This window comes from Enoplosus armatus, chromosome 13 (assembly GCF_043641665.1).
Source record: "Enoplosus armatus isolate fEnoArm2 chromosome 13, fEnoArm2.hap1, whole genome shotgun sequence".
Classification (NCBI taxonomy): Eukaryota; Metazoa; Chordata; class Actinopteri; order Centrarchiformes; family Enoplosidae; genus Enoplosus; species Enoplosus armatus.
In genome coordinates this window covers 5,587,174-5,611,478 of record NC_092192.1, presented here as the reverse complement: position 1 = coordinate 5,611,478, position 24,305 = coordinate 5,587,174, and the positions used below count along the sequence as shown (strand labels likewise).

The following is a 24,305-nucleotide window of genomic DNA, read 5'->3' as shown; positions in this document are numbered from 1 at the left end:
AAAGAGAAAGTTTACTTCATCTGTAGACAAGAACAAAAAGTACAACACCTCTAGGGCTTGTGTGAAGATACAGACTGAGGGGATTGAAGGAATGATGGCCATTTACATGCACAAATGAATCTGAATTTTGTAAAAAATTTAACGAAGTTATTGTGACAAACAAGAATCTTTTATGTTTGTGGTTGGCGCTCACCAGCGGTCTGACTATGGTTGGATGTAAACATACAGTTGTGATACCTAAAGGGAGCCACGTTGCTGAATGCTTTGTCTGGTTATTTTGCTCGGTTTATGCACAATGCCTGAACAATAGGCGTTTATGCTCTAATGGATACCCACTTAAAGGCTTTAATACGAGCAGACAAATGTAACCCATCTTTTGTCCTTCTCTGCACATCACCTGCACTGCTGTCTTGCTTTGTGTACAGCCTTAAATAATTGTAGCCTGTCATGGCTGTTCACCGGCCATGAGATGTATTATTGACCGTGCTGTACATATGGATATATATGTTTTTAATGTACTGTTTAAATTGTCTTATTCTATTTCAGAGAGAGTGAATTTCAACTGCTCAATCTTTAGTATTGTAGGTATTTAAAACATTTAGAGTAACACTTTGGTCATGGCTAAATGAGAAGACCTGAAACTAAAATTGGGAAGGAAGTATGTCTCTATCTGCTTTTCCATACCTTTACTTCCAATGTATCGCTGTCGGCATACTGTCTGTTTCTATTCCTGGCTCCTCTGTCTAATCCTTTCACACAGGGTAAATGTATTCTCACTTTTTATTTACAGAGCACCCTATTTCCATTCTGAGACATTAGACTTATTTCAGACACCAGGCTGACAGTGGATCTACAGTATGTGTGCCTTCAGAAATGAAAATGACAACAGGCATCACATCCTACCCCTCAGGCTGCCAGAGCTCAGGTCCCCACAGGGCAGCTGTAATGGATATTCAGATGTCAATGATCAGGGATATTATGATTTGCAGGAGGCTCTCACCAGCAGTCCAAAGACTAATTGTATTCTGGTGTTTGATGAGGAGCTGCTCCTTGCGTCATATGCCCCCCCCCCCCCCGGTTACACTCTCCAGCCAAGCAATGTTGTGGATATTTATTAATGTATTTCACTTCGCTGCTGCAGGTTTAAGTCACCATCAATGACCTATGCCTTTCATTATCTGCCTGTCCGAGCAGCAACGTGCAAGGGAATAAATTGCATTTCTCGTTATGTGCTGCTGCTGCTGCCCCGCTGTTAGACAATTTCACTTCCATCCTGCATATTTTATTTAAGATTTTATGTCCGTATATACAGTATGTATGTGTTTATTTGATATATTTAGGAGGAGAGACAGAAAGAGGGATGGAAGAGGAATGAGAGGTGGATACCCTTTAAATGCCGATCACATTTTGGGCGTGCTGTACTTTCATGGAAGAAAACGTTTTCGATGCCTTGTGATGTTGGAGGCCTTCCCATTAAAGGGACGCTTTGATGGGGACCGAGGGGTGCAGGGGGGGGGGGGGGATAAAACTGAGACAGGGATGGAAAAGGGGATGTGGGTGTATATGGCGGCGACGGTGGGGGCTGGGTAAAAATCAATAAAAGTGACAGTCTTTATTTGTCTGCGTGAAGTTATCAGTGGCTCCCGCTGTAAGACATTGTGCTCTTTCTAGCGTTTCAACCACAGCAGAGATCACAATCCATCACAGAGCTCGGTGGGCTCGCACGACGCTGCAAGAATAATAATTGAGCTCAGATTCACCTGCCTTTAATTAGGGCCTCCGATCAGACCGGCGAGCGGGATGCTAATGCTCAGAGGAGGCCTATGGAGGGTTATTTACGCTTAATGTCCTGTTGCTGCGTTAACGTCTGCTGTTAGCGAACATAATCAAAAATCTTGAATTTGTAGGAAAGAGCTCGCTTTTTTACTTAAAAGCCTTTATGCTTTAGGACATAGAACATAGAACATGTCACAAAATATGTACACTTTACATTAGTGCTGGCCATTTTTCTTTCATTTCAGAATGCTACTAACATCAACTTGCACAAAAATAGATACAAAAAATAAGAATATGGATTTGGTGTCGTTGACATCACTCGTAGATTTCTTTACAGATGCTCTGACGCCTTGATGTGGGTTATTCTTGACTTCGTTTTGACTTTATTGCTCACAATCCTCTTGAAAATCAAAATTGTGGTAAATTTAGGAGACATTAGATAATAACAAGGTCAACCTGCTTCAACTGACTTATCTCAGCGTCTTTATCTTTATGACAAAATATTTATTTTCAATGCAAGTATGGACATTTTGTTAGATTAAGTATTTAGATTAAATATCACTAAGTCTGAGCCCCTTGTCCACCCCTCCCAAAACAAAAAACCCATCAAGTCCAACATATACCAAACTAACAATGACGAAACTGTGCTAGTTTTAATATGCTGTTGCCCATGAAAACTGGATGCTGCAGTTGCTGTCTTAGAGCAGCGCTGTCTTTGTCATTCCAGTTCAAGCACTGTCCACTCCTGCTCGATTAGGATCAATAAATAGACAACACATAATGTACTAATTTTCTATTTCTGATGGGGAATAGATAGTGTATGTCCACATGGTAAAATAGAGTGCACACGCAAGCATGTCTGGTATCAGCTGAGGCATAAAAGACCAGAATGGTATAAAATGCAGAGTGGTTGGTGTCCAGCTCCAGCATCCTGTTTGCATATATCATGCACGTTATCTCCTGTAGCCACTCGGGGACGCCAAAGTGCAAAGTTGCACTGCAGAGCTTTAAATAAATCAGACACAATTCTATAATCACATTGTGAGGATGTAAAGGGCCAGACAGGACTTCATTTTGTCAGGATATTCTCAGGGGGGCTGGAGAATAATGGGGACATGTCTCCTGTCCATCCAAAATCTGCCACTCTTACTTCCTCTCTCGCTCTGTCCTCCTCTCTTCCCTTTCTTTCTCCCTTCCTTCCTTGCTTTCCTTCCCTCCTATCTCTTTTCTTTCTCTCCGGTGTGACCACATGGCAGGGAGGCCACAGATGAGGACTCAGCACAGTGAGGTGGAACCACAGCATGGTGAGTGGACCCTTGGGTGCCCCCGAGCATCACCACCTGCGTCTCCTGACCCCCCCCACCACCTCTACATTTTACAACCCCCCTCCCTATTACCTCCTTTGACACCCCAAAGGCCTGCTGAGGGTGCCTGTGCCCATGGGCACCCGGGGCGTGTTCATTATATACGGTAAGAGGCTGTAAATCACCGGGCTCCATCACTGCCAGGACCAGAACTGGCTCATTCTCTCTCTCTCTAAATTCAATTCAGTGCTCTCTCTCTCTCTCTCTCTGGCTGTAGCACTATCAAATACAGCTGCGAACACAAAACACCCCGCCACAGCAGACAGCAAATTGGCTCTGGGTTTAAAAAAAACACACACAGACACTTACACACAGACAGTGCACAACAACGGAATATTAATGAAGGCCTGGTCTGTAAAGAGAGAGTGTGTGTGTGGTGTTAGGGAAGAGGAATAACACAGCTGCCATGACAGCCACTGTTATAAGCCCACATTGTGTATTTGTGTGCGAGTGCTTGGACCTATACTGTAGTGTGTATACATGCAATAAAGATATATAAACAAAATAAAGAGGCAACATGGAGCATGTGAAGTATGTGTGTTATATCATGGCATGTTAAGAGAAGGTGATGAAACTGCAGGTAGGAAAATGAGAAGAAAGACGCAGTGAGGGAGAGGAGGAGAGATGACATGATTAAGATGCTGAAATAAACACCATTAAATCGTTTTTTTTTTCTTTTTCTTCCCCCCTTCCCAGTCCTAAATGGTGATCCAGTGTCAGAGCCCACACCGGCAAGGCTGCTTTCAAAAGATAAGGCGGCCGACAGGTAAAATGAAGCACACGTAATGAATGTCCATAAAAGTGCTTTTTGCTGCTTTCTGTTGTCAGCTGATACAACAGAATGGCGATTCACCCAATAACCAAGGTATATCTAGAAAGCTTTCCATGGTAGATGAGCTGCCACACTCTGTCCATTAAAATTAGGGTTGAATACTCTGCATTGAGATCTTGGTATTTACGGAGAATTCTCGCCAAAATGAACTCCCCTTTCCTGGGACTTTTTTGTGCGTGTGCGCTTGTGTGTCCATGCGTTTGTGTGCTAAAGACTACTGTATAAAATAGACGCCTCATTACGCCGATAAACCTCATTAATGATACCATGAAACTGTCATGCCTAAATTCCCCTGACCTTGAAATGCCATTATTACGGTAATATAACTGGATCAGCTCCACTGTTTTTTTTCCATTTATTTTTTATGCTACAATGACTGCCTAAAGTGTGAATTAAAGTCTGTAACCAAAAAGTTTGCAGATGGTTCAACAGGTGGATGAATTAGACACGCAAGGCCGCCACAACCAAATCAGAATGCAGGTGGAGCAATGGATGCATGAGATCACATTGATGTTACAACTTAACATCCAAGAATAATACTGCCACGGCTCAAACAATAAGACATGGCCAAGCACTCCCACCTGACCACTCACACATACTGTATTACTGATGAGAGATAAAAAGATATTCTATATCGTACCTTGAAGAGAAATTAATATTGGATAATGACATTATATAACATAATCTATAAATTTTAATCAACAGCCTTTCATGATTATCTGCAGTTTAGTTCTTCTCATGAACTTCATTCATGGTGAAAAGTCCTGGTTTCCCCACAAAAAGAGAGATATATCTGTGGGAAGTAATCATCTTAAAATCACAGAAGAACATTTGGAGCTGAACATTCGTCACAAAGGCTGCGCTTGACTCACATCAAAAAAAATAAAAAATAAAATCAGGAAAAGTGTGATGAATCATTCTTAATATAGAGGAAATGAGAGGACAAATGAGAACATGTCTTAGTCACCCACATCGTGTACCAAAATATTTGCTTAGCAATTAATAGACAATATTAGGTCGAGCTGAATGAGTGATATGGATGCAGTGTTCTATGATAGTATGTGACATTTTACAATATCAATATACATCCTGACATGATGCATTTTTTGGAAATGTGTGGACGGTTTGGGAAGAAGAAGAATTGAATGTTCTTCATTAGATGCAGTTTGATCTCATATGCAATACGGTGCAGGATTGAAACTATGAAGATGTTGGTTCCCATTGGATCTTTGTCTTGGAACCTTATGAACATAAAAGGTAAGGTAAGGTTTCCATTGGCTGAATTGTTATCGTTGTTCACGGACAGTTCTGGTTTCTCTGAACAGCGCCCTCTTACTGTCAAGCTGTCATTCATGATTCAGATGGGAGAAGCTCCTAATTGATAAAAACGTTGATAGGCTCATCTGAGTGGCCTTCAATTATAACTGTTCGCTCACAATGATAAGCTTTATCTGCAGCGGTGGAGCTTGTTGGGCTGCACACAGGAGGGGAAAAGCACTGCCAACTACTCCACATCGTTTTTGAGGAAAAATGGCCCCAAAAAACGTTTACGTGTTAAAGCATGAGTACTAATATTCCAAGTACATTTTGCTGTTAAAACTTTTGTACTTTTACTTAAGTGAAATCTTAAATGCAGGACTTTTACTTGTAACAGATTATTTTTAGCCGTATTGCTGCTTCTACTTAACTAAAAGATACGAGTCCTTCTTCCACCACTGGCGTCCTCTCCATGTGTGAAACCAAACCTACACCCTTGTTGAATGGGACTTTGTTTTGTATTTTGGATGCATATTGGTAACTTGAAAGTAAAACAGGGCAAACTGACAAGTTAAGGTGCTTGTAGGGTAATACCAAAAACCTGTTAGTCTGATGAGTGCAGTGCACACGTGTCTCTGTACAAGCAAACGAGGGTACATGTGGGTAAACTTAAGGATGATTCCCTGAGGTGGATACGCTGTCTAGCTCTGTCTGTTTTTAAACACTATTTTTGCCTTGTTACCCAGCTAAGTGTGAATGAGATTATTAACATCAAAGTGTAAATGTAGAGGAACACCATGCCTCTATTTTTTTTTTTTGGAGGGTAAATTAGGACCTATTTCTGGCGCCCATGATGGGTTGTGTGAGTTGCTGACTTTATAATCCCCCGACAAAAGGCTCCACATCATATTTAAACGATTGCTTTCACTGCTGGCTCATTGTGATTTAACACACGCCCACAGCGGGACGAGGTTCAAAGTGGCATGAGGCTGCGAAGTCTCATCTGCAGCTCCACAGACGAGCTGAGGTGACATTTGCGTCGCCCGGGTGGGCAGGTGGATCAGAGACGCTGCTTGTGTCCTCTCCAATGTCTGGCAGATAGAGCAGATGTGTGCATCGCTACTGTACAGGCGGCTCAAGCAGCTCCGTCCACCCCCTACCCCAATCCCCCGAGCCCCTTCCACCATCACACACTAATGGTGTATTCGCCTGACTTGTAAATAGGGCCGACTGCTCTCATCTCACTGCCTTTCGTTTCAAATATTTATCCGTGAGCTGGTGAGCTAAATCGGCTCTGACAGTGAGACTGTTATTTAAGGTCGCAGACAGGCGGCTGGGTGAGAGAGAGAGGGAGAAAAGGGGGGAAAAAAAGCATCCATCCCTCGCCGGTGAAATGGGATTCATTTCCATGTGTTCATATTCTGTCATGGTTACGGGTTTTTTTTTTTCCCCCCCTCTGAATAGCCGCATCCGTCAGGCTACCTCTGCTCCCTCACAACAATGTATTAGTATCCTGGCCTCGCCTCAGTAGAGAGCCTGCACTGAGAGAATTACTAGTGGACTGAAGAAAAAACAACAACAAAAAAAAAAAAGTCACTGTAAATAAGCCTCGTCTGACTGCTGCAGAATTCATTTTGCGTTGACCTGAATTAATGCTGTTTATTCAGCTGAGCTAAAGGAGCAATGTAACTGGGTAGGGATAACATAATTCACTCCCATTTCCTAAAATAAAACATGGCTTTCTACTTCAAGTTATGCTGTAAGCTTTATTTGTCCATGACAATCTTTGTCGGGGGCCAGAGTGTAAGATTTTCTGCAGGTTTTTCCCCCCACTATGGCTGTACACCACTCAGTGTTTTCAAGGTCAGCTATTCTATTACCTTAATACACCAGAGTGGGAGGTGTTAACATACTGTATAGTAATCTGAGAAAAAAAACTTTCAATGTGAAAGCACAAAGAAACGTATTCTGAGATTCAGGATGCATATTTGAGACAAAAATTCTAAATACACAAGAAAATTTGAGCTCCGTTTTGTATACAAAAAGATATTTACATGGGAAAATGAGAAAACCTTAAGTTTGCCATGAGAAATGTGCCCATATCATGTGAATTTATTACATGTGAAATGACTGAAAAAGTATGCCTATATGTGATTCTTTCAAGTGTGAAGCAAACACATGCTGTTATATTAATGTCATGCAACTACTGGTACAAGAATTATGGGGGGCATGATCAGATTTACCTGCTATACAGGGGCTCAAAAAAGAGCTTCTGGGCGCCATTAAACTCAAATAAGTGTAGGAATGTGCACCATGTAAACCCAAATATCAGCTCATATAATTAAGATCTTAAAACTAGATTTTGACACAGGGACCCTGTTTAACGCAGGTCCTCGTCGTCAGGTGATAAAGCAGGTCACACCTTACGGCCTGTATCATGTCAGTTGATGTTGGGTTTTAGTAGAGCATATTCCCAAAGCTCCTGAAATGTTACAAAAAACCTTTGAGTTGCTCGTCTACACCGTAACTGAGCAATTAAGGCTCCACTCAGACATTAATGCCCCAACTCCTTTCAAATTGTTTCTGTGATTAAAAGTGCCTGAAATAAAATCTTTAAAATGACACTCATCCCTGTGACTCAACACTCAAATGTTCTTCTTTTATGACAAATCCTTGATGTCAATATGAATCCTTTATGCACTGCCGGCTCTGTTCTATTAGCAGTTTGGTAGAAACAGAATACATTCAAATGTGCTCTTTTGAGAATAAAAGGGGGCAGACACAAATGCAAGTTCACTGCAAATCCTTATTTGAGCGTGACCAACAGAGTTGAGTAATTTCCTGACCGGAGATGCTGCAGCAGCATTGCACTGGTGCACCTGAGGCCCTGTGTAAAATGGGTTGGACCAGGAGGAATGAATTATTAGTAGGTGTGGTAGGAGCGAGAAAGTATGGCAAATTAAAGTTTGAGTTTTTTGGAGTGGTCATCATTGTAGTTAGTTCTGAAGCTGAGCTTCAAGGTAAGTCTCAGCTCAGACCACACAAGAAGTGCAAAATAAGAACTAGGAGCCAGGTGTGGTGGTTTGGACATCTGATTGTGATGCCACCAGAGGCTTACCTGTGCAAATATTTTGTTTTAAAATGGGAGCAGACCCTAGGGTTGATCCACAACACACCAGAGGGATTACTTATCCCATCTGGTCTGGGGAGGCCAAGGGATTCTCCAGAATGAGCTGGAGAGTGTGGCTGTGGAGAGGAAGATCAGGGCTACGCTACTTACTTTACAACCATAACCCAGACCCGGAGATTGAACTGAAAATGAATAGATGGATAGAGAACTACGGAGCACATTAATGCTTCCATTTAAATCATCTATGGACTTTAGGCCTCACCCCCGTAGTGAAGATGCTTCGTGAGTGTTTCCACTGACCTGTGTGTGAGCGTAGGTGACGTTTGAGTGCAGTATGGCTGGGGAAAGTCCGGTTGCATTCACTGCAAATGTAGCTGCGAACGCCGGCGTGGACCTCCATGTGCTGCTGCAATGCCGTCTGGGTCTGGAAACGCTTCCCACAGAGCAGGCAAAAGATGGCCATGTCCGAGCCTGCAGAGCAAGAGACACAACAGGGGAGTTAGTGAAGAGAGCTGTGAAGCATGATTTTATTCCATTTACCAACGGCCACTGATTTATTACAACTTGGGGCTTATTTTCGTAGTTTCATGCCTCTCGGCCCGTTGCACATCTTTTTAGTGATGTCCCTGTGCTTCCAGATCTCAGCAATTAACACAGTGAGTACAATTGTATCGCTACTGATAGGAATGATGGCCAGAATTACAAAAAAACAGACCTTCAGGGAAAAAAAAAGCTCTCTTACTGTGGAACTAACGAGGGGTTCCCCCACGCCACTTCATGGTAGACAACCAGTGCCAGCTTTGCTCCAACAAATCACACTAAAGGTTGTGCATATACAACCATTAAGACATTGGATACGCAACAACACAGGTGTGATGTTGTGGGCTCACACATATTACGGTTTACTAACTGCGCCTTCATACGCTCACATGAAGCGTACTGTATTTATAGGATTAAAGGTGCACACAATACTCATGTTTCAGGGTGGCTGAGTAGAAAGATAAAGATCTCCTATGCAATACTTCAATCGAATCTTGACTCCAGCGAGCAGTGTGCATTTTTCTCCAGCAGAGATAAAGAGCGCACAGTTGCAAGCACACAAAGACATAAAATCACAAACACAGGAACAAACACACACAGTTGCACGCTCCCTTGAACACACTCCCTTCACACTTTTTCAATTACCAGGCTGGGGAAAACTCTGGGGAAGGACTGAGTGTTTGGAGCTCAGTTTCTATTTCATCAGTCAATAACACATCTTTGGGGCAAAGCTGACACTAATTTAAAAATCTATGAAGAGCAGCCCGCCTCATGTTCATAACCACTGGAGGAGGAGGAGGGCCCACGACAGCCTCCACGCCAGATCAATCACTGTCTCGGCTGCTCTGCACACTAAAGAACGGGGATGGAGGGAGGATGCACCGCTGGAGGATGATGATAGGAGGAAGGATAGAGAGGAGCTCCTGGATAGCAGGTAAAGATAGGAGATTCAGTTTGTAGTAGAGGAAGTTGATGTACAGAACCAAGGGGGGGGGAAATGATCTAATTTGGTGCATGTAGGGGAGAGAAATAAATACTGACAAACCTTCTCTTTCTGACTTTAGCTCTGCCTGTGTTTCATTTTCTGTTGTACAGGAGAGAAAGCAGATGTGTCTGCAGGAGTGTAGAAGTGTATTAGATCCTTGTTGAACACTCATGACTGAAAGCCTGAGGTACTTTTCTGTCAGCCCTCCAGGTGAGGATGATTCCTCATATGTTGGTGACCTATTGACAGTTTCTCTAGGCTCACCATCAAGGCACATTTTCCACTTTTCCACAAGAAATATTAAATAACATCTGCTGAGCACCTTGAGGATAAACCCCTGTGATTTTAATGCCAGTGAGTTCTGATGGATTTCACGTTTCTCTACAGTTTTAATTTAATGTGGAAGTGATTGGCTCGGTGGTACAAACGTGACTCAATATTCTGTCTTCTAAGGTGCTAAGAACTCGATATATCACACAAAATGTCAACCGTTAATATGTTTGGATGTTAAGCATCAAAATCTTGTGCAAAATGTTCGTACTACATGAGTCTTCAAAATGTTCACTCTTCTTTTACCTTAGATTTTCTTTCTGTGATTTTGAAGATTCAGTTTCAGCCATGGTAAATAAACGCCATTGCTCGTGCTAACTACCAAGTTCTTCACCGTTTATTTCCAATTAAACTGGGAACATAAATTGCGTCACTTCTTCTGTACCATGGGACTTTTGCCAAAGACCTGCAGGCACACTGTGTCTTTAACAGCATGTGTTAATCCTTTCAGCGACTGAAGGTTCAGTTGTTTGTTGTGATATATCAGTTGGAATATCAGACAAAGGAAAAGGACATTCAGGTGAAAATGTTGCATTTCATTCCTTCAATTCTCAGTTCAAAATGTAAAGCGACTACTTCCTAAGGATGGGTCTGCAATGAGGTTAGTCAAATTGCACTAGTTAGCGTAAATGCATGTACGAAGCTAGTTTTCTCCTGCGTTGTGTTTCCCTTGCTCTTCTCCTCTTCTCTGCTTTTATCAATGAAGAGGCTATTGACTGGGGTCGATTGCTCCTGGAATCCCTCTAGGACTCCAGGTACTTAAGTGGCTTTGATTGACAGGCATGCCTCCTATTCACTTCTATTCTCTCTCTACCATGGTCTCTTTTTTTTTAGTTTATCGTGCATCTTAGCTTTGGCTCCGTCAGTGGACTAGCGTAAGCAGAGGACTTCTTCCTCCAGGCCACTTCAGACCAAATAATTCATGGTCACATTAAAGACGTAAAGTAACACGCCATTATTGTTGTTGTTTGGAGAGGTAGAAAATGAAAAGAGCCTGAGTGGTCTAGAGGCAGAATAAATGACAGAGAGGAGGGGAGAGGGGATTGAGAGAGAGACTTTGAGACTTTAGATGGAGAATTAGGGGGAAAAAAAGGGTTTTGGAATGCAAAAGGTTATCAGACCTCTGACCTAAGGTCTCGGCTAAGGCGTGGACATGGTGGAAATATGAAACCCAGATACTGACACACAGAAAAACAGAGCTGGTGGACAAAAAACAGAAGCACCACATGAAAAAAGACTTTTACTTTGAAGTCAGGACAGTTACAGTGGCGAGTCACATTAAGCTGAATGACGTACGATGTGCAAGTATGTGTCAACTTTAAAGGAAGTCTTTTATAGGTGTGTTTTCAAAGCAACACGTGACAGCTAAGAGAGTAACACATAGCGCAAACAGTCAGTGTGAGACACACAGACAAAACTGTACTGGTGAAGAACAAAGGTGATATGTAGAAACTCAGCTGAATCCAACTACCTCCATAACATATCCTATCAGCAGATAAAAACATAATCTAATTGGACGGGACATAGTTTTCCATCACATTTATCTCTCAAAGTGCCTGGATGCTTTCTGTCTTCAAGAAGGGTCGAATGTTGACTGCTCTCAATGCCAGATGTGGACCGCTGAGAAAAGTGATGCATGGACACATATCGCTCGGGTAATGAACTACATTGTGCGCCATTATAGCAGCAACATAGCTGCCCAAATGAAGCGGCGTATGCTTAACACAAACACGTCTGCGCGCTTCAGACTCGTGAGAGACAAGATCTGTTTGTGTAAACACATCACCAATTTGGATTTTCTGGCAGCCACCAAAGATGGTGTTAGGTAGAAAATGCAAATCCAGGCTTTGAAACATCCTTTCATTAAAATTATGGGTGACATCCCAGATGTTACATCCATGCTTTTCAACTACTTGCTACTCGCTATCATTTCCCACTTCTTGCCTGCAAACCACAGTTTGTAGTAAAGCGTAGTGCGAACCCTGATTAGCGTTAGACAAAGTTAAGTGGTCCAAACTATACAGTCAGTGCAGGGAATAATGTGTGTGTGTTGCAGGAAAGTGAGTAAAGGTGTTGTCGGCCGCTGATAGATGAAGAGAGCAGTGGAGAGATAAAAAAGGAAGGAAAGGTGGGAGAAAAGTAGTTGACCCAGGAGGTCCATTACAGTGTAAAATTGAGTCAGCCCAAAGTGACACCTGAACGGAGGAGCTGGAGGAGCCAGAGTGGTGGGGGGTTCTTAGTCTCAGTCCTGTTTGGCTGTTTTGGAATAATTTACCTCCTCTAACCAGACTCTCTCTCCTTCTCGCTCCATCTATTTATAAAGGCTGGGCAGTTCGTGGCTGTTTGTGTGTGTGGCCACGGCAGTGCCGGCAGTATCTTAATGGGCCTGGAGTGGCAGGGCTGCTGTTATTTAAGTGGGGGACGGACGGAGGCCGGTAATGGAGAGGAATACTCCCCGATGGGAGGTGACAGTGGCCGGATGGGCACAGAGCAGAGAAATGGCCTAAGGGTAGCCTGGCCATTGAGGTAGGCACTTTTACTGATTCTGATGCGATGCAGGGTAACCGAGCGTCCACCCACCCACCAGCTCTGAAAGAAGACGTCTGAGAAAGTCTTGAAAGATCTCAATTAATGGCCTCAAATTTAGTTAAAGGAACTTAGGGTCTCATTACTCCTTACTGTGTTTCTTGATGATAATTTTGAGAATCATTGCTCCATTAGGAAGAAAGGTCAAAGAGAAGCTAACTGACTGAAATTTGGATTCAGTGATTTTGGTCAACTAACTCACAAAAAGGTGAGCAGTAAAACCAAACAGCAGGCTTCAAAACATCCCTCAGAGACCTAAAGGTGATGCTACTCACAGGTTCTACATGCATGTCTACGCTCCTTCCTTTCAGAAAACCCTGAAAACCTTAGTAGAAACCTCTGAAAAGCTTCTCGTGGCACATGTGCCGCACCATCTTAGAAGCTGAACTTTAACAGCTCGGTGACATGTTTCAAGATGAGCATCACAGTACAATCCTGCTCCAAATCCACCCTGACCGCTAGTGTTTCCTGGACTGTAGTCGAGACAGTTAAATGCGTCCCGACTGTGGCCTGCAATGCAGCGTGCTGAACAGAGGACCTGCCAGAGTTAATGAGGCAGAGAGCAGCGGGACCTCAGCACAAGGTGTTCAATCACAGGCCATTACCACAGCCCTCAACCTCTGTTACTGCTTGCTCTTGTCAATAGCAATCTATAATAAGCTATGGTATATCTATAGAAAGGTATCTAGAATAGTGACTGAAATAGGTAGGTTTCTGTATCCTAAAACACCTGTGTTAACTGTAGGTGTCTCAAGTTTGTTCTCAGTTTGAGGCCTAATAACGTGATCCAGTCACTACAACATGACATGAGATGGCTTTGTGAGTTGCTGCCTTCAAGTACTTCTTTTAAATATGACTTCTTAGTTTCATCTCTCATAAATATGATTCATCTTGAGCGTGAGTGTTCATTCCTGACCTGGAAACAGTAGGTAACAAAAAAATAAATGACTTGTCTTCTGTTTAGGTGACCTCTCTAACAGCAAAATGGTCCCTGTAACAGATGGTTCTTATTTCTTCTTCCAGCTTTTCATTTAATTTTAGAAACTGCAGTTTGTGGTGCAATGCTTAAATGTTCATAACAAAATATGCATCACAGGTAGTGCAGAGTGAAAAGAGTCTTCACAAAGATGTAAAGAAGAAGAATGGCCACCACAGCTGATCTGTAAATGTTTAGATCATTAAGCTGTACATGTGCACAAATGTTGGTGGTGCTTTTTAAAACAGTCAGACCAGTTTGTTCTCTTCTTACCTTGGACTATACCTGCTTTGCACCAGCAAACGCAGGCTTCAACAATCAGTCACAACAACACCCGTCCAACCAGGTGCTAGGCTGAGTTCTCAGCTCTGCTAGCTGCCACCATGTGACTGCCAGTTACCACAAACACCAGTCACAGCAGTCCTGAGAAACGAAAGCAGAGGTGACGTTCCTGCTGCTCTTCAGCTTTGTCTAGACTACAAGTGTTTGTTGTTACCCTCGTCTGCAATCAGGCTTCATCACACATCAGGTCACAGCCGTTCGGAAAAGGTCGCCGAGCACCTTTTTACCGCCGCCTCCACGGGGTGTCACGGGAGAAATGCACCTTGTCATGAACAAACAAATAAATGCCGTCTGCATTTACTCTCGTATGGATCGGAAAAGGTCCCCAGTGAAATGTTAGGGTCTGTCCCTAACACTCAAGACTTCACACTGTAGTCATCATTTCTGGCATATTGCCGGACCCCCTGTGGAAAACTGTTGCTGTCTGTAACACTGCGGGGAAGCTAACGGTCCAGTCAGCGTACAGTTTTACTTAAAGGTGCCCCTCAAACCCCACAACCACCACCATTTTACACACAAATACACATGCCACCTGATCATGACCAAGAAAAACTCTAAAACAAATCTAACGCTGAATACAGTAACTTTAAATCAGACAACATCCGGATTGTCACTATGTCAGAATTGTGATCATGATCCCGTCTTGACTTCAAATAAGAGATAGTACACGTTGAAGCGCAACATTAGCTTGCGATCTTTCTCAACGTACATATGACGTCCAGAGGTAATCAGACAGGAGGGGCCAGAGGTAGACTTCCAGGAACAGGACTGTCAGCAACCATGGCATCACGGAGCACAACACAGATGTCAAACAAGGCGAGAAACGACCCCAAAGAATTTGGACATGATAATACTTCTGTTTCGGCCAAGATAAGACAACAAATTGTCGTGCCCAATGCTCATATTTGTTCTCAATGCAGAACAAAGTTTCAGACAGAGCTAAAGGATTCATTTTGAATGATGTCCTCCCAGGATAACTCTAAAAATACCCTGTGCTGTCATGGGAACTAATTTCTCTGATTGATGGTTATATACTGAAATTATAAAGTTCTACTGTTCTAAGACTAATTCCTTGCGTCCATGATTGCCTCATTATACTATGAACAAAACAGTTCAAGGTTTCCCAACTCTTAGCCTCACTTAGCCATCTAAACATACTGTTAGACATATGTTCTCACGGTCGCTTCAGCAGATGATCTAGAAAACCAATTCGTTTTTAATTGTGGCGAGAAAAATGGACAGCTTTTGAAACTATGTTCAGGACATCAAAATGCACTTTCCTTTCATTCTGAACAACTTGTTACCACATGGTGCTAAGAGAAGCATGGCGACTGCCAGCACAGATCGAGAAATGAGGAAATTAACATACTGTTAAAAGCGGTTTACATAACACGCATTGCATCCAAATTACATCACTCCTGACAACCTGGGCAAATCATCTCCCGTTTGTCACAAGCAAACTGTAGCTAATGGTTGCATTTAGGCAAGTAAACAAACTTGGTTTAAGTTAGGGATCAAGTTACTTTTATGACTATTTCAGGCCCTGAAGCCTGTTCTACGTCCTGAAATTTCCACACATTTTCACGCCAAGAGCTGTCAATGTGTCATGTGAACTTGAGGATTTCAGTGTTCAACCTGTTGCTAATTAAGATATTTCTCGTTCACCCAATCTTTCACTTTTGGGACACCATTTCCTCACCTCTGGAGCACAGAGCTCCTATTTGTATTTTAAGAAATCATGCTTGATTCATGACCTTTTAGAGAGCAGGAGAGGACACAGAATCATATCTATCACCAGTGGGCTAATGGTCGGCATGCATAGCCTTTCATTCAGAGTATCCTGTTCTCCAACTGTGCACAGCGCTCGCTAACATCCTCTTTTCTCAGCTCACATTTCCAGTGTGGTTCCTCTTGCTGTGCTTCAAAACACAGACGCATAACACAATGGCCTGGCCTCTAACACGGCAGACTCTGCATGTTTGTTTGTGTATACGGTATGAGAAAGAAAATAAGACGTAATGTTTGCGCTGCTGCTAATTCATCTAAAACACCTCCACAGAACTATTTATTGATCAAACTGGAGGAGGGAGGACGGGAGGACTGACTGTTGAGAAGAGGCTTTAGTAACAGACAGAAGTCTACATCTGCATGCAGTGGTCAATGATTTGACTGAAGCAATCAAATATTTACTTCTAGTCATGCATAGGTTTAATGTATTCCACATTCTAGGACATCAAAATGTTTTAGACAGACAGACACATTGAAGACTTTCCACATTTATATGAAAATTTCCAAAACAAAAAGAAGAGAGAAAGCTGTTATCTACCCTAATTCTGATCAATAACTGTTAGTGTTGATGGACACTGTTGTCCCACAAAAATACACATTTATTTAAGTAATTTGTGAAGAAAATTTGCAGAAAAACTGCAGCACACAGCTTTGGCTTTTTTGCTACAGAAAGCTATGTCTATGTTTTCCTCTAAACTTTGCTTTTTGTCTTGTGAAAACTGGATAATTTCACCCTATTTTCAATGGCTTTTAGTCAGGCCTTCACAAATTATTCAGAAAAAGTAACAATGGGACAGAAAAATGACTATTTGCTCAAACTAGTCACAACCCATACTGTTTCCATTGGGACCACAGGTAGACATAACTTTGTTTAGGAGGCTAAAAAGGTTGGGAACCACATGTCTTCTTAGTATTAAACAGCACGGTACACTCATTTTATATACAAACCGTAAACACCAATTAGTATACAGAGCAGATTTTTCAGTATTCGCAAATAATATGGAACTGGGACACGCTGTAAAATATTTGTGCAAGTGCAATTAAACACAACAAAACGGGTCATTGAATGTTTTATACAGAAAAATATCCAAACAAAACTACATTAGCACACTGATTACGATCAATCCAGTAGTGACTTCAGAGCCGTGCTGAATGAGGATCAGCTCAAAGAACCAAATAACCCTTCACATTATTCATGCAGGGGAAAAAAAAACACGAAATCACAGAGAAAAGCTTTCTCTCTATAAGAAAATGCAACACAACACAGTCAACAAACCCTGCCCCGCTGTGTTTTGTTTTGTTTCGTCCCTGCCTCCCAGTTCCATCGGGCAGTGATAATTCACGTCGGGCCCGCAGCAGCGCTGACATTGTAAGATGAACTGCTCCCAGCTAGATTAATGCCACCAGATGCCAGGCGAGATGCCATATTAATTACCCAGAGATAATGTCAGCACAACCATATGGCAGCTCAACTGGCCATTTAGTTGACAGGGAGAGGTCTTTATAGCAGTGCAAATTTCCTCATCTGCACAACATCACCGCCTCGCCATATTCTCCTCCTACTGTAGCGACTGGAGCGCTTCACTACCATTTGCACATTATTACTTAAATTATTGTAGCGTTAACTCCGGATCTGGAGGATGTTATGACTGCCACACATTATTATAGGAAGACTTAATGGCCAGTATTCATGAAAAATGAAGTTTTAATGAAGAGATCCCTTGAAAACAATGAATTTATCCTCCTAACAAGTATTGTCTGCAGAGCTCTATTAAATTATTAAAAACACATCCATGAGCCACACCATTGCACTGTGTGACATGTTGCTGCATTACCATCAACATGGACATGTAGTTTATTTTGAGCTAATTCCACATACACAGTCCTGCAGCCATAAATACTCAAATACCCACCAAATATGTATTTAATCTGCAGATGGAAACAGTCTACAACATTTGCACTATTTACTCCTGTTTGAGTAATGTTTGCTAAAAACTACAGTGCCCATTTGTTTCAGGAAATTATTGGCTTTTTCAACAATGAAACGATATATTTGTGAACCATTTCTAAAAAAAATGACGTCTTCAGTGGCAATAAGCTTGTGGCTGAGAGCCTCAGACAGGGTAGGGAAGTATGAGAGATGGACTAACACATTGTTAATTTTGGTCTTTTAATGGTGTTTGTTGACGAATGGGTGACGCCTGTAAAAATACACAATGCAATAATTTCTTTCAGTTAACCATACAGGACGTGTATATTGAGAAAGTACAATCTGTATTCCTAAAACATGGCCCCTGGAAGGTTTTCAGCTCTTAAATTCACATCCTACCCACCTTCAAGAACCTTAAAAGGAATCTCAAACCCTTCCCCTGCACGACTGCAGTAGATATAAATTCTGAAATGTCAGTAGAATTTATTCACCAGCATGTGTTTGTTTTTTCCCCTCACCACCATGCTGACTGTAAAGATCATAAACGATGCAAGCTGGGAATTAATGTCAACGTGAGAAACAGTGGCAAAGCCCTTTACCATGATTTACAGTTGCACCGCCGGCCCCCTTCTTGTTGTGGCCTTGCAGATCATTTACAAAGACGGACCACGCTCGCCATCCAATCCACACGTCCTCCCACCCCCGACATCCCCTCCTCACCCACCACGACCGGAGCACCCACCTACCCCACCCTCCAATCCCCACAAATCCGATTTAATCAGACAACTTGTGCAGTGTGGCTCAGAGTAAGAAAAAGGATAATTAGTAAACAGAGGAGCTACTCGCCAGGCTTCATTGGCATTCGCACCGGGTTACTGTGTCGCATTTAAAATGCAGTCTGATGAAGTCTACAGAATCAAACCATTTGTTACTCCTATTGAGGAGGCTTCGGGCTACTGGCAATTAAATTGGAATTAGCGCTGGGGAATGAGATACGGCAGATTCATACCAAGGAGAGGAGGGAGGGAAAAGGAAACAGAGAGAGTGCTCTGTCTGGACCCGGCTCTGCTCTACAGTGGGTCAAATCTGGAAGTGATTTGGTTTCCTTTACTTTTGTTTATTTCCTGCAGGACTTCAGTTATCATTTTTATAACCCAAACCCTCCACCCAGCCCCCGAGTCTCTTATAAATCTCTTGTTACTGAAGTAATGAACTGATTTATACACTTCTAAAAAAATAGATGCTTAGCAAAAGAGCTAAAGTGACAAAGAAAAGTGGTGCTTTATAAAAAAAAAAAAAAACATAAATGGGTGGCTTTGAGAGTCCTTAATATCTGAGGGCTTTAACTTGGTAATGACTATATATATGCCAGTTAAAAACAGACATACGACTGCACTTTAACTCTCTGAGTCTGAGAAACAAAGAGATGCCATTTGCTCTGCCACAGCTGACTGGGCACAGTGGAGCTCAGCATGGAGAGAGTGCTGGTCCACTGGCAGAGGGAGGAAGAGAAAGGAAGGAGGGATAGATGGATGGATGGAGGGAGGAAGGAGGAAAGGGTGGGTGGGGGTGCAGATAAATGAAGTGGAAATGAGAGGGAACAGCTCCTGTGCTACAGCTGGCCTCCCTAACTCTCAGCCAGCCTGGCCATGACAACTGGCTCGCTCTTCCTCTGCCGGTCAGGGTGGGGGGGTGGGGGCCCGTTTCAACAGGAGGGGCCCAGCCTGGGATGTACAACTGGTAAAGGGCCAGAAGGGGCCAGTGAAGTGGATCTGCATTTACCAAAATACAAGTTGTGATAATGCAGGCTATAATCATGGGGACATGTTCATACCAAAAACAACATGTCTGGTCAGTGAGGGCTTTTAAATATATCAGCACATATCAATATCACGCTTTGGACTTTAATGAAGACGCAGATTGTGTCAAAATGTTAGTAAGACAATCAGTTTGCTCGTCACGGGCAGTACTACTCAGTCGGTGAAACTACAAATTTATAAAGTGATAAACTGGAGGTGTGACGTTTGAAAGACGTGGAGGGTCTAATAAATGATGCTATTGAGCTGCATTGTGGGAAAAGTAGGATCAAGTATTTGGAAGCTTGACCCACACTAGGGACTAAAAGTCAGATTCTCTCAGTCTGCGCTGCATCGACCAGTTCTTTCTTTTGTCCATGTCATCAAACTTTATGTAAGTACAATGTAAAATCACTCTTTTGAAGACAACATGCATTCAGACGTTGATGCATGATATGAAATTATGTATATGGAAGTATATGCAGTTGCAAGATACAGATCTATATGTTCTATATGACAAAATGTGCTGTGTACACCAATGTCACCAAGGCAAATACCTTTACATTCAATGACGCTGGTTAATAGGGCATTAATGTCCATGCTAAATTAAAATGTTGGCTTAATTTTCATTGCGAACCTTCTTAAATTACAAAACGCTAAACAAAAACGTGCTTTTAGACATAAAAAATAGCAAGTGAGACGATCATTATCATGGCAAAGTGTGTGTCTGCGTTTGCGACTACATAAATGCACATATGCACTCATATGCTCCATTCTCAAGGTTAAATACAAAGATGTTGTTCAAGCGAAGTCCATTACTGCAGGAAACCAATGAAAATAAATGACGGCATTCAGTGGGAGGTTCGAGTGTCCCACGGAGAAATTTGCGCAGCTCGGCCATTTGTATACCCAGTTTTCTCCACATAAAATGCTCAATTGTGTGTTTACAGACGAAGCACCACATTTGAGTGCAGTCCTATTTTTCTCTTTAACAGGAAATGGAGACATTTTCGCTCCAAATATATCAGTGAATCTGTCGGATGATGTAAATCCCTGTCAATAAGATTAATGATCTTCAACGTGAAAACCCCCCCCCCAAACCTCTCAGATCTTATTCTGAGACACTGATTCACTGGGTACAACAATCAGGGCTTTGCAAAACATGCAAGGAGCTTCACACAAATGTAAACTGTGTACATGCAACGACAGGACTTGAGCTCAGACTGAAAGGAGAAAATGACTTAAACAAACCCAATTTAAAACACCTGAGGTATTACAGGGTTTCTTTAGAGACATATACGACAGGATGAAAGGGAGGACAAAGCCGGAGGAGTCCCAGACTGATTTAAAAAGTGCCAGAAATGTCACCTCAAATTGGCTGTCTGTGTCATGTCAACTACAAGTCAACTTTCTATACCGCTAATGTGCTGATTGGCGAACTGCCACCGTTTTAACACTTGCATCATTTCCTTCCCCTCTGATCTTCTCCCGTACAAACAAAAATAATCTTGTCCACTATTTTGTTCCCTTAAACACCTCAAAAAGGACCTGTTTGCGTTTCCACTCTGCCTCGCGTGTATAATTTAAAAGTAAGAAGGAAGCGTAGCTCATTTTCTTCAAACATTATTTTTAGCCGGTTATCCAAACATCAAATTAAAGATATTATCAACTCACACTCGCAAAACAAAATGCAGATAGGAAAACATATTTTTTTTCTCCAAAGTATATGGTACAAAATATAAACAGGAAAGGGTATTTAAAATCGAATATGAGTAGAAAAAATATTGCTTCCTATGATGTTTAAAGTAGATGAATATTAATAATATAGGATGCCTGTTAAGTTTACGGACACTTTGAGAGGAATGTGAGCTCTACTTGCAGATGGATTTGGGATCCAGGTTTTCAAGCATCATTTTCTTTTGTCATACTGATTTGATTTCACATGGCACCATTTGTGATGTATTTTAAATAGATACTGACGCTGGCAGAAAATGAAAATTACTGGCAGAAGTCATTTAAATTAACAAGAAATCATTGTTTTTTCTTTTTTCTTTTACATTTAGCCGCCTGCTATTTCATGTTTGTCAAAGAAAAACTATTTCACAGCAGAAATATATTCAATATGTACATGTGGTTTACAGGTGATCATTTTTAAATAGATATTCCCATTTCAGCCCTGTCTACTAGTCTTCACACTCTCTTCATTCCTGCACTTCTATTAACTATATTTACTGTGCTATTGTTGCCGTCGTTGGCTTGTTGTCTCTGAGTGTTTGTTCAGTTTTGTCCCTTTTTGTTTCCTGTAAATTTACAGCTCAATCTCAATTAAAGCTCCTTAATCTCATGTAAGAGTCAAAAGAGTGACGTTTCCCACTCACAGGACACTTTCTGCTCCTTTAACATAAAAAGTGTTTGTGGGCCACACAGACTGGGAGTGACTTACCCAACACCACCCAACCCCTGTCAACCTCCCATCACCCCCCACCTTTAGCCCTTGTCCTGCAATGGAATCCCAAATCTCTCCTCGCCTTCCCAGGATTTATTCTTCTCACTGGCCATCTGGACAGTGGGGGCAGACAATGTAAAAGGAAAAGGGGGCTGGGGGGGACGGGGTTGCAAACCCACATTAGTCACAGGCTCTTAGGTCCTTCGACCCATACACACATATACACACACACACAAAAAGGCTGAAGCCAAGTGACCCCAGCTCCCCCTCACTTCTTCCCTCACTGTGGCTGCTGACATTGTCTTTCCTGCTGGACAAAAGGCTTTTAGCACCTCACTCTACTGTCCTAACCACAACACACACACACACACACACTCAGCACCCTCCATCCCTTCTAACACAGACACGCTGGACAGGATAGGGTGTTTATTTTGTTTTCTCAGACAGCTTGGGAAGAAGGGAAGGCAAGGGAAGGGAGGGGTCGGGAGAAAAAGAACCAGGGATGAGGGGTGTCGGGGTTGGGAGAAGGAGGCTATCTGATGAGTGTAACTTTAAAAAGTAGAGCAAATCATACGTGAATGCTCAAAGAGAAGCATAGCCAAATCGCTACTGAATGATGAAGGTATTAGGTACAATAGGGATGGCATGCTTCTCGGCCGGCTTAATGTAGTTAACGTAGGGCTTTTGTTGGGAGTAGCAGAGGATGAGTACAGGGGTGGAGGTCTGAGAGAAAAGTCACAGTGCACTACAAGCACCCATTGTCAGGGGAGGTTCGCATTTAACACACATACAGGAGGTTGTTGTTCCAGAAGTAATGCAATGAAAATAATGCGGAGAGCAGGTGAAGGCTGGCCGCCTCCTGTACTGCATAAGAAGCCACAAGGAAGCGGCGGGGCCGTGACATCGCCGCGCGGCCCATTCTCAAGCATCGCCAGGAGTTTCAGAGTGAAAAACACATACAATGGGAAAAATAATCACTTGACACTTGAGTTCATCTCTATGAGATCAACATGCTGCGTAAAGAGCCAACAACAGCCTTTGTATGGAATCAGACAAAACACTCTCAAAATGCCCGTATCACTGTGAACCAAACAATTAGCAGTAAATAAGCGAGGGACATAGCCACAAATGCCACAGCAAAGCGCTATGAGCTGCTATTCACAGCCTGAATAGAACAGTGAAAGTGAACAGCAGATTGCAGTCAGACAGACGTTATGTCCATATAATACGTGAGATGGTGAAGAGGCTAAAAGAGCAGGAGATAAATTAGTGAGCAGTAAGAAGCAGTAAATAAAATAGTGACATAAGCATCAGTGAGTTGTGCTCAGGGTGGGAGAACCTGAACAAATTCAGATATTTTAGAAGGACATACTGTGCAGTAGTAAACCACTGGCTGAGGATGTACAGTCCATCAAGATTGAACTAAAAACTGTAGGTGATATTAGTTAAAGGTGTACAAAAGAGGACTAAGGACTTGGCATTCAGTTATAACAATCAAAGGAATTCTTCAAGGAGTTTCGAGTTTTGAGAGAAATACAATCAGAAAGCCAGTCAAGAAAATAATGAGGATTATAAGCTTATAATCAGAATTTCTATTAATATTTATGTGACTTTTTTTCTCTCAAAATGACTGTTTTGAAATAAAGAATTTAAACTCAGATTATTTTATCTGTACTGATGCTCATGGGTAAAGGTGTACTGCATGAAACCTCACAGGGCTTAAAGAGGAGAATTATATATACATGTATATTTTGTGACATTATGCTCTGTAACTAGATATTGTATACATGAAACTCAAAATGACCTGCCAACCCACTGATAAAAGTGTAGAAATGAACTGAAACAAGCACCAAACATCTGTGAATCTGCCTGAAGTCTGAAGTATACAGTATTATGTTTTCTGAAACAGTATGTTGAAGTGGTTGCAGTGTTTCATCTCGTTTATTGAGAAAGCCATTCGGAAAAGTGGAAATTTCAGTAATCTTGGCTGGTGATTCAAATGAAGTGAACTCGACTTAATTTAATAAATAGGTTTAGGCAAGTTAATTAGAAACTACAACACGATGTGTTTTAAACACAAAAGTCGAAAACTAAACACAAACCTAATGATTCATATCATTTTTAAGGCCCCATTTGTGCGAAACATCTGGCTGATAACATTCACTTACTGTGATGCATGAGTACGAAGTTAAATTGGTGATTATAGCTATTAAAAAAGGCGTACAGG

General features: G+C 42.1%; 1 protein-coding gene across 1 annotated transcript in view; it reads right to left on the bottom strand.

The window, feature by feature from the left end:
- zbtb16a (zinc finger and BTB domain containing 16a) overlaps positions 1–24,305 on the bottom strand; it is a 132,377-nt gene that overhangs the window by 3,588 nt on the left and 104,484 nt on the right. Inside the window, exon 5 of the mRNA XM_070917742.1 lies at positions 8,660–8,830. Within this exon, the coding sequence (XP_070773843.1) occupies positions 8,660–8,830 (171 nt within the window). The remainder of the gene's footprint in view (positions 1–8,659; positions 8,831–24,305) is intronic.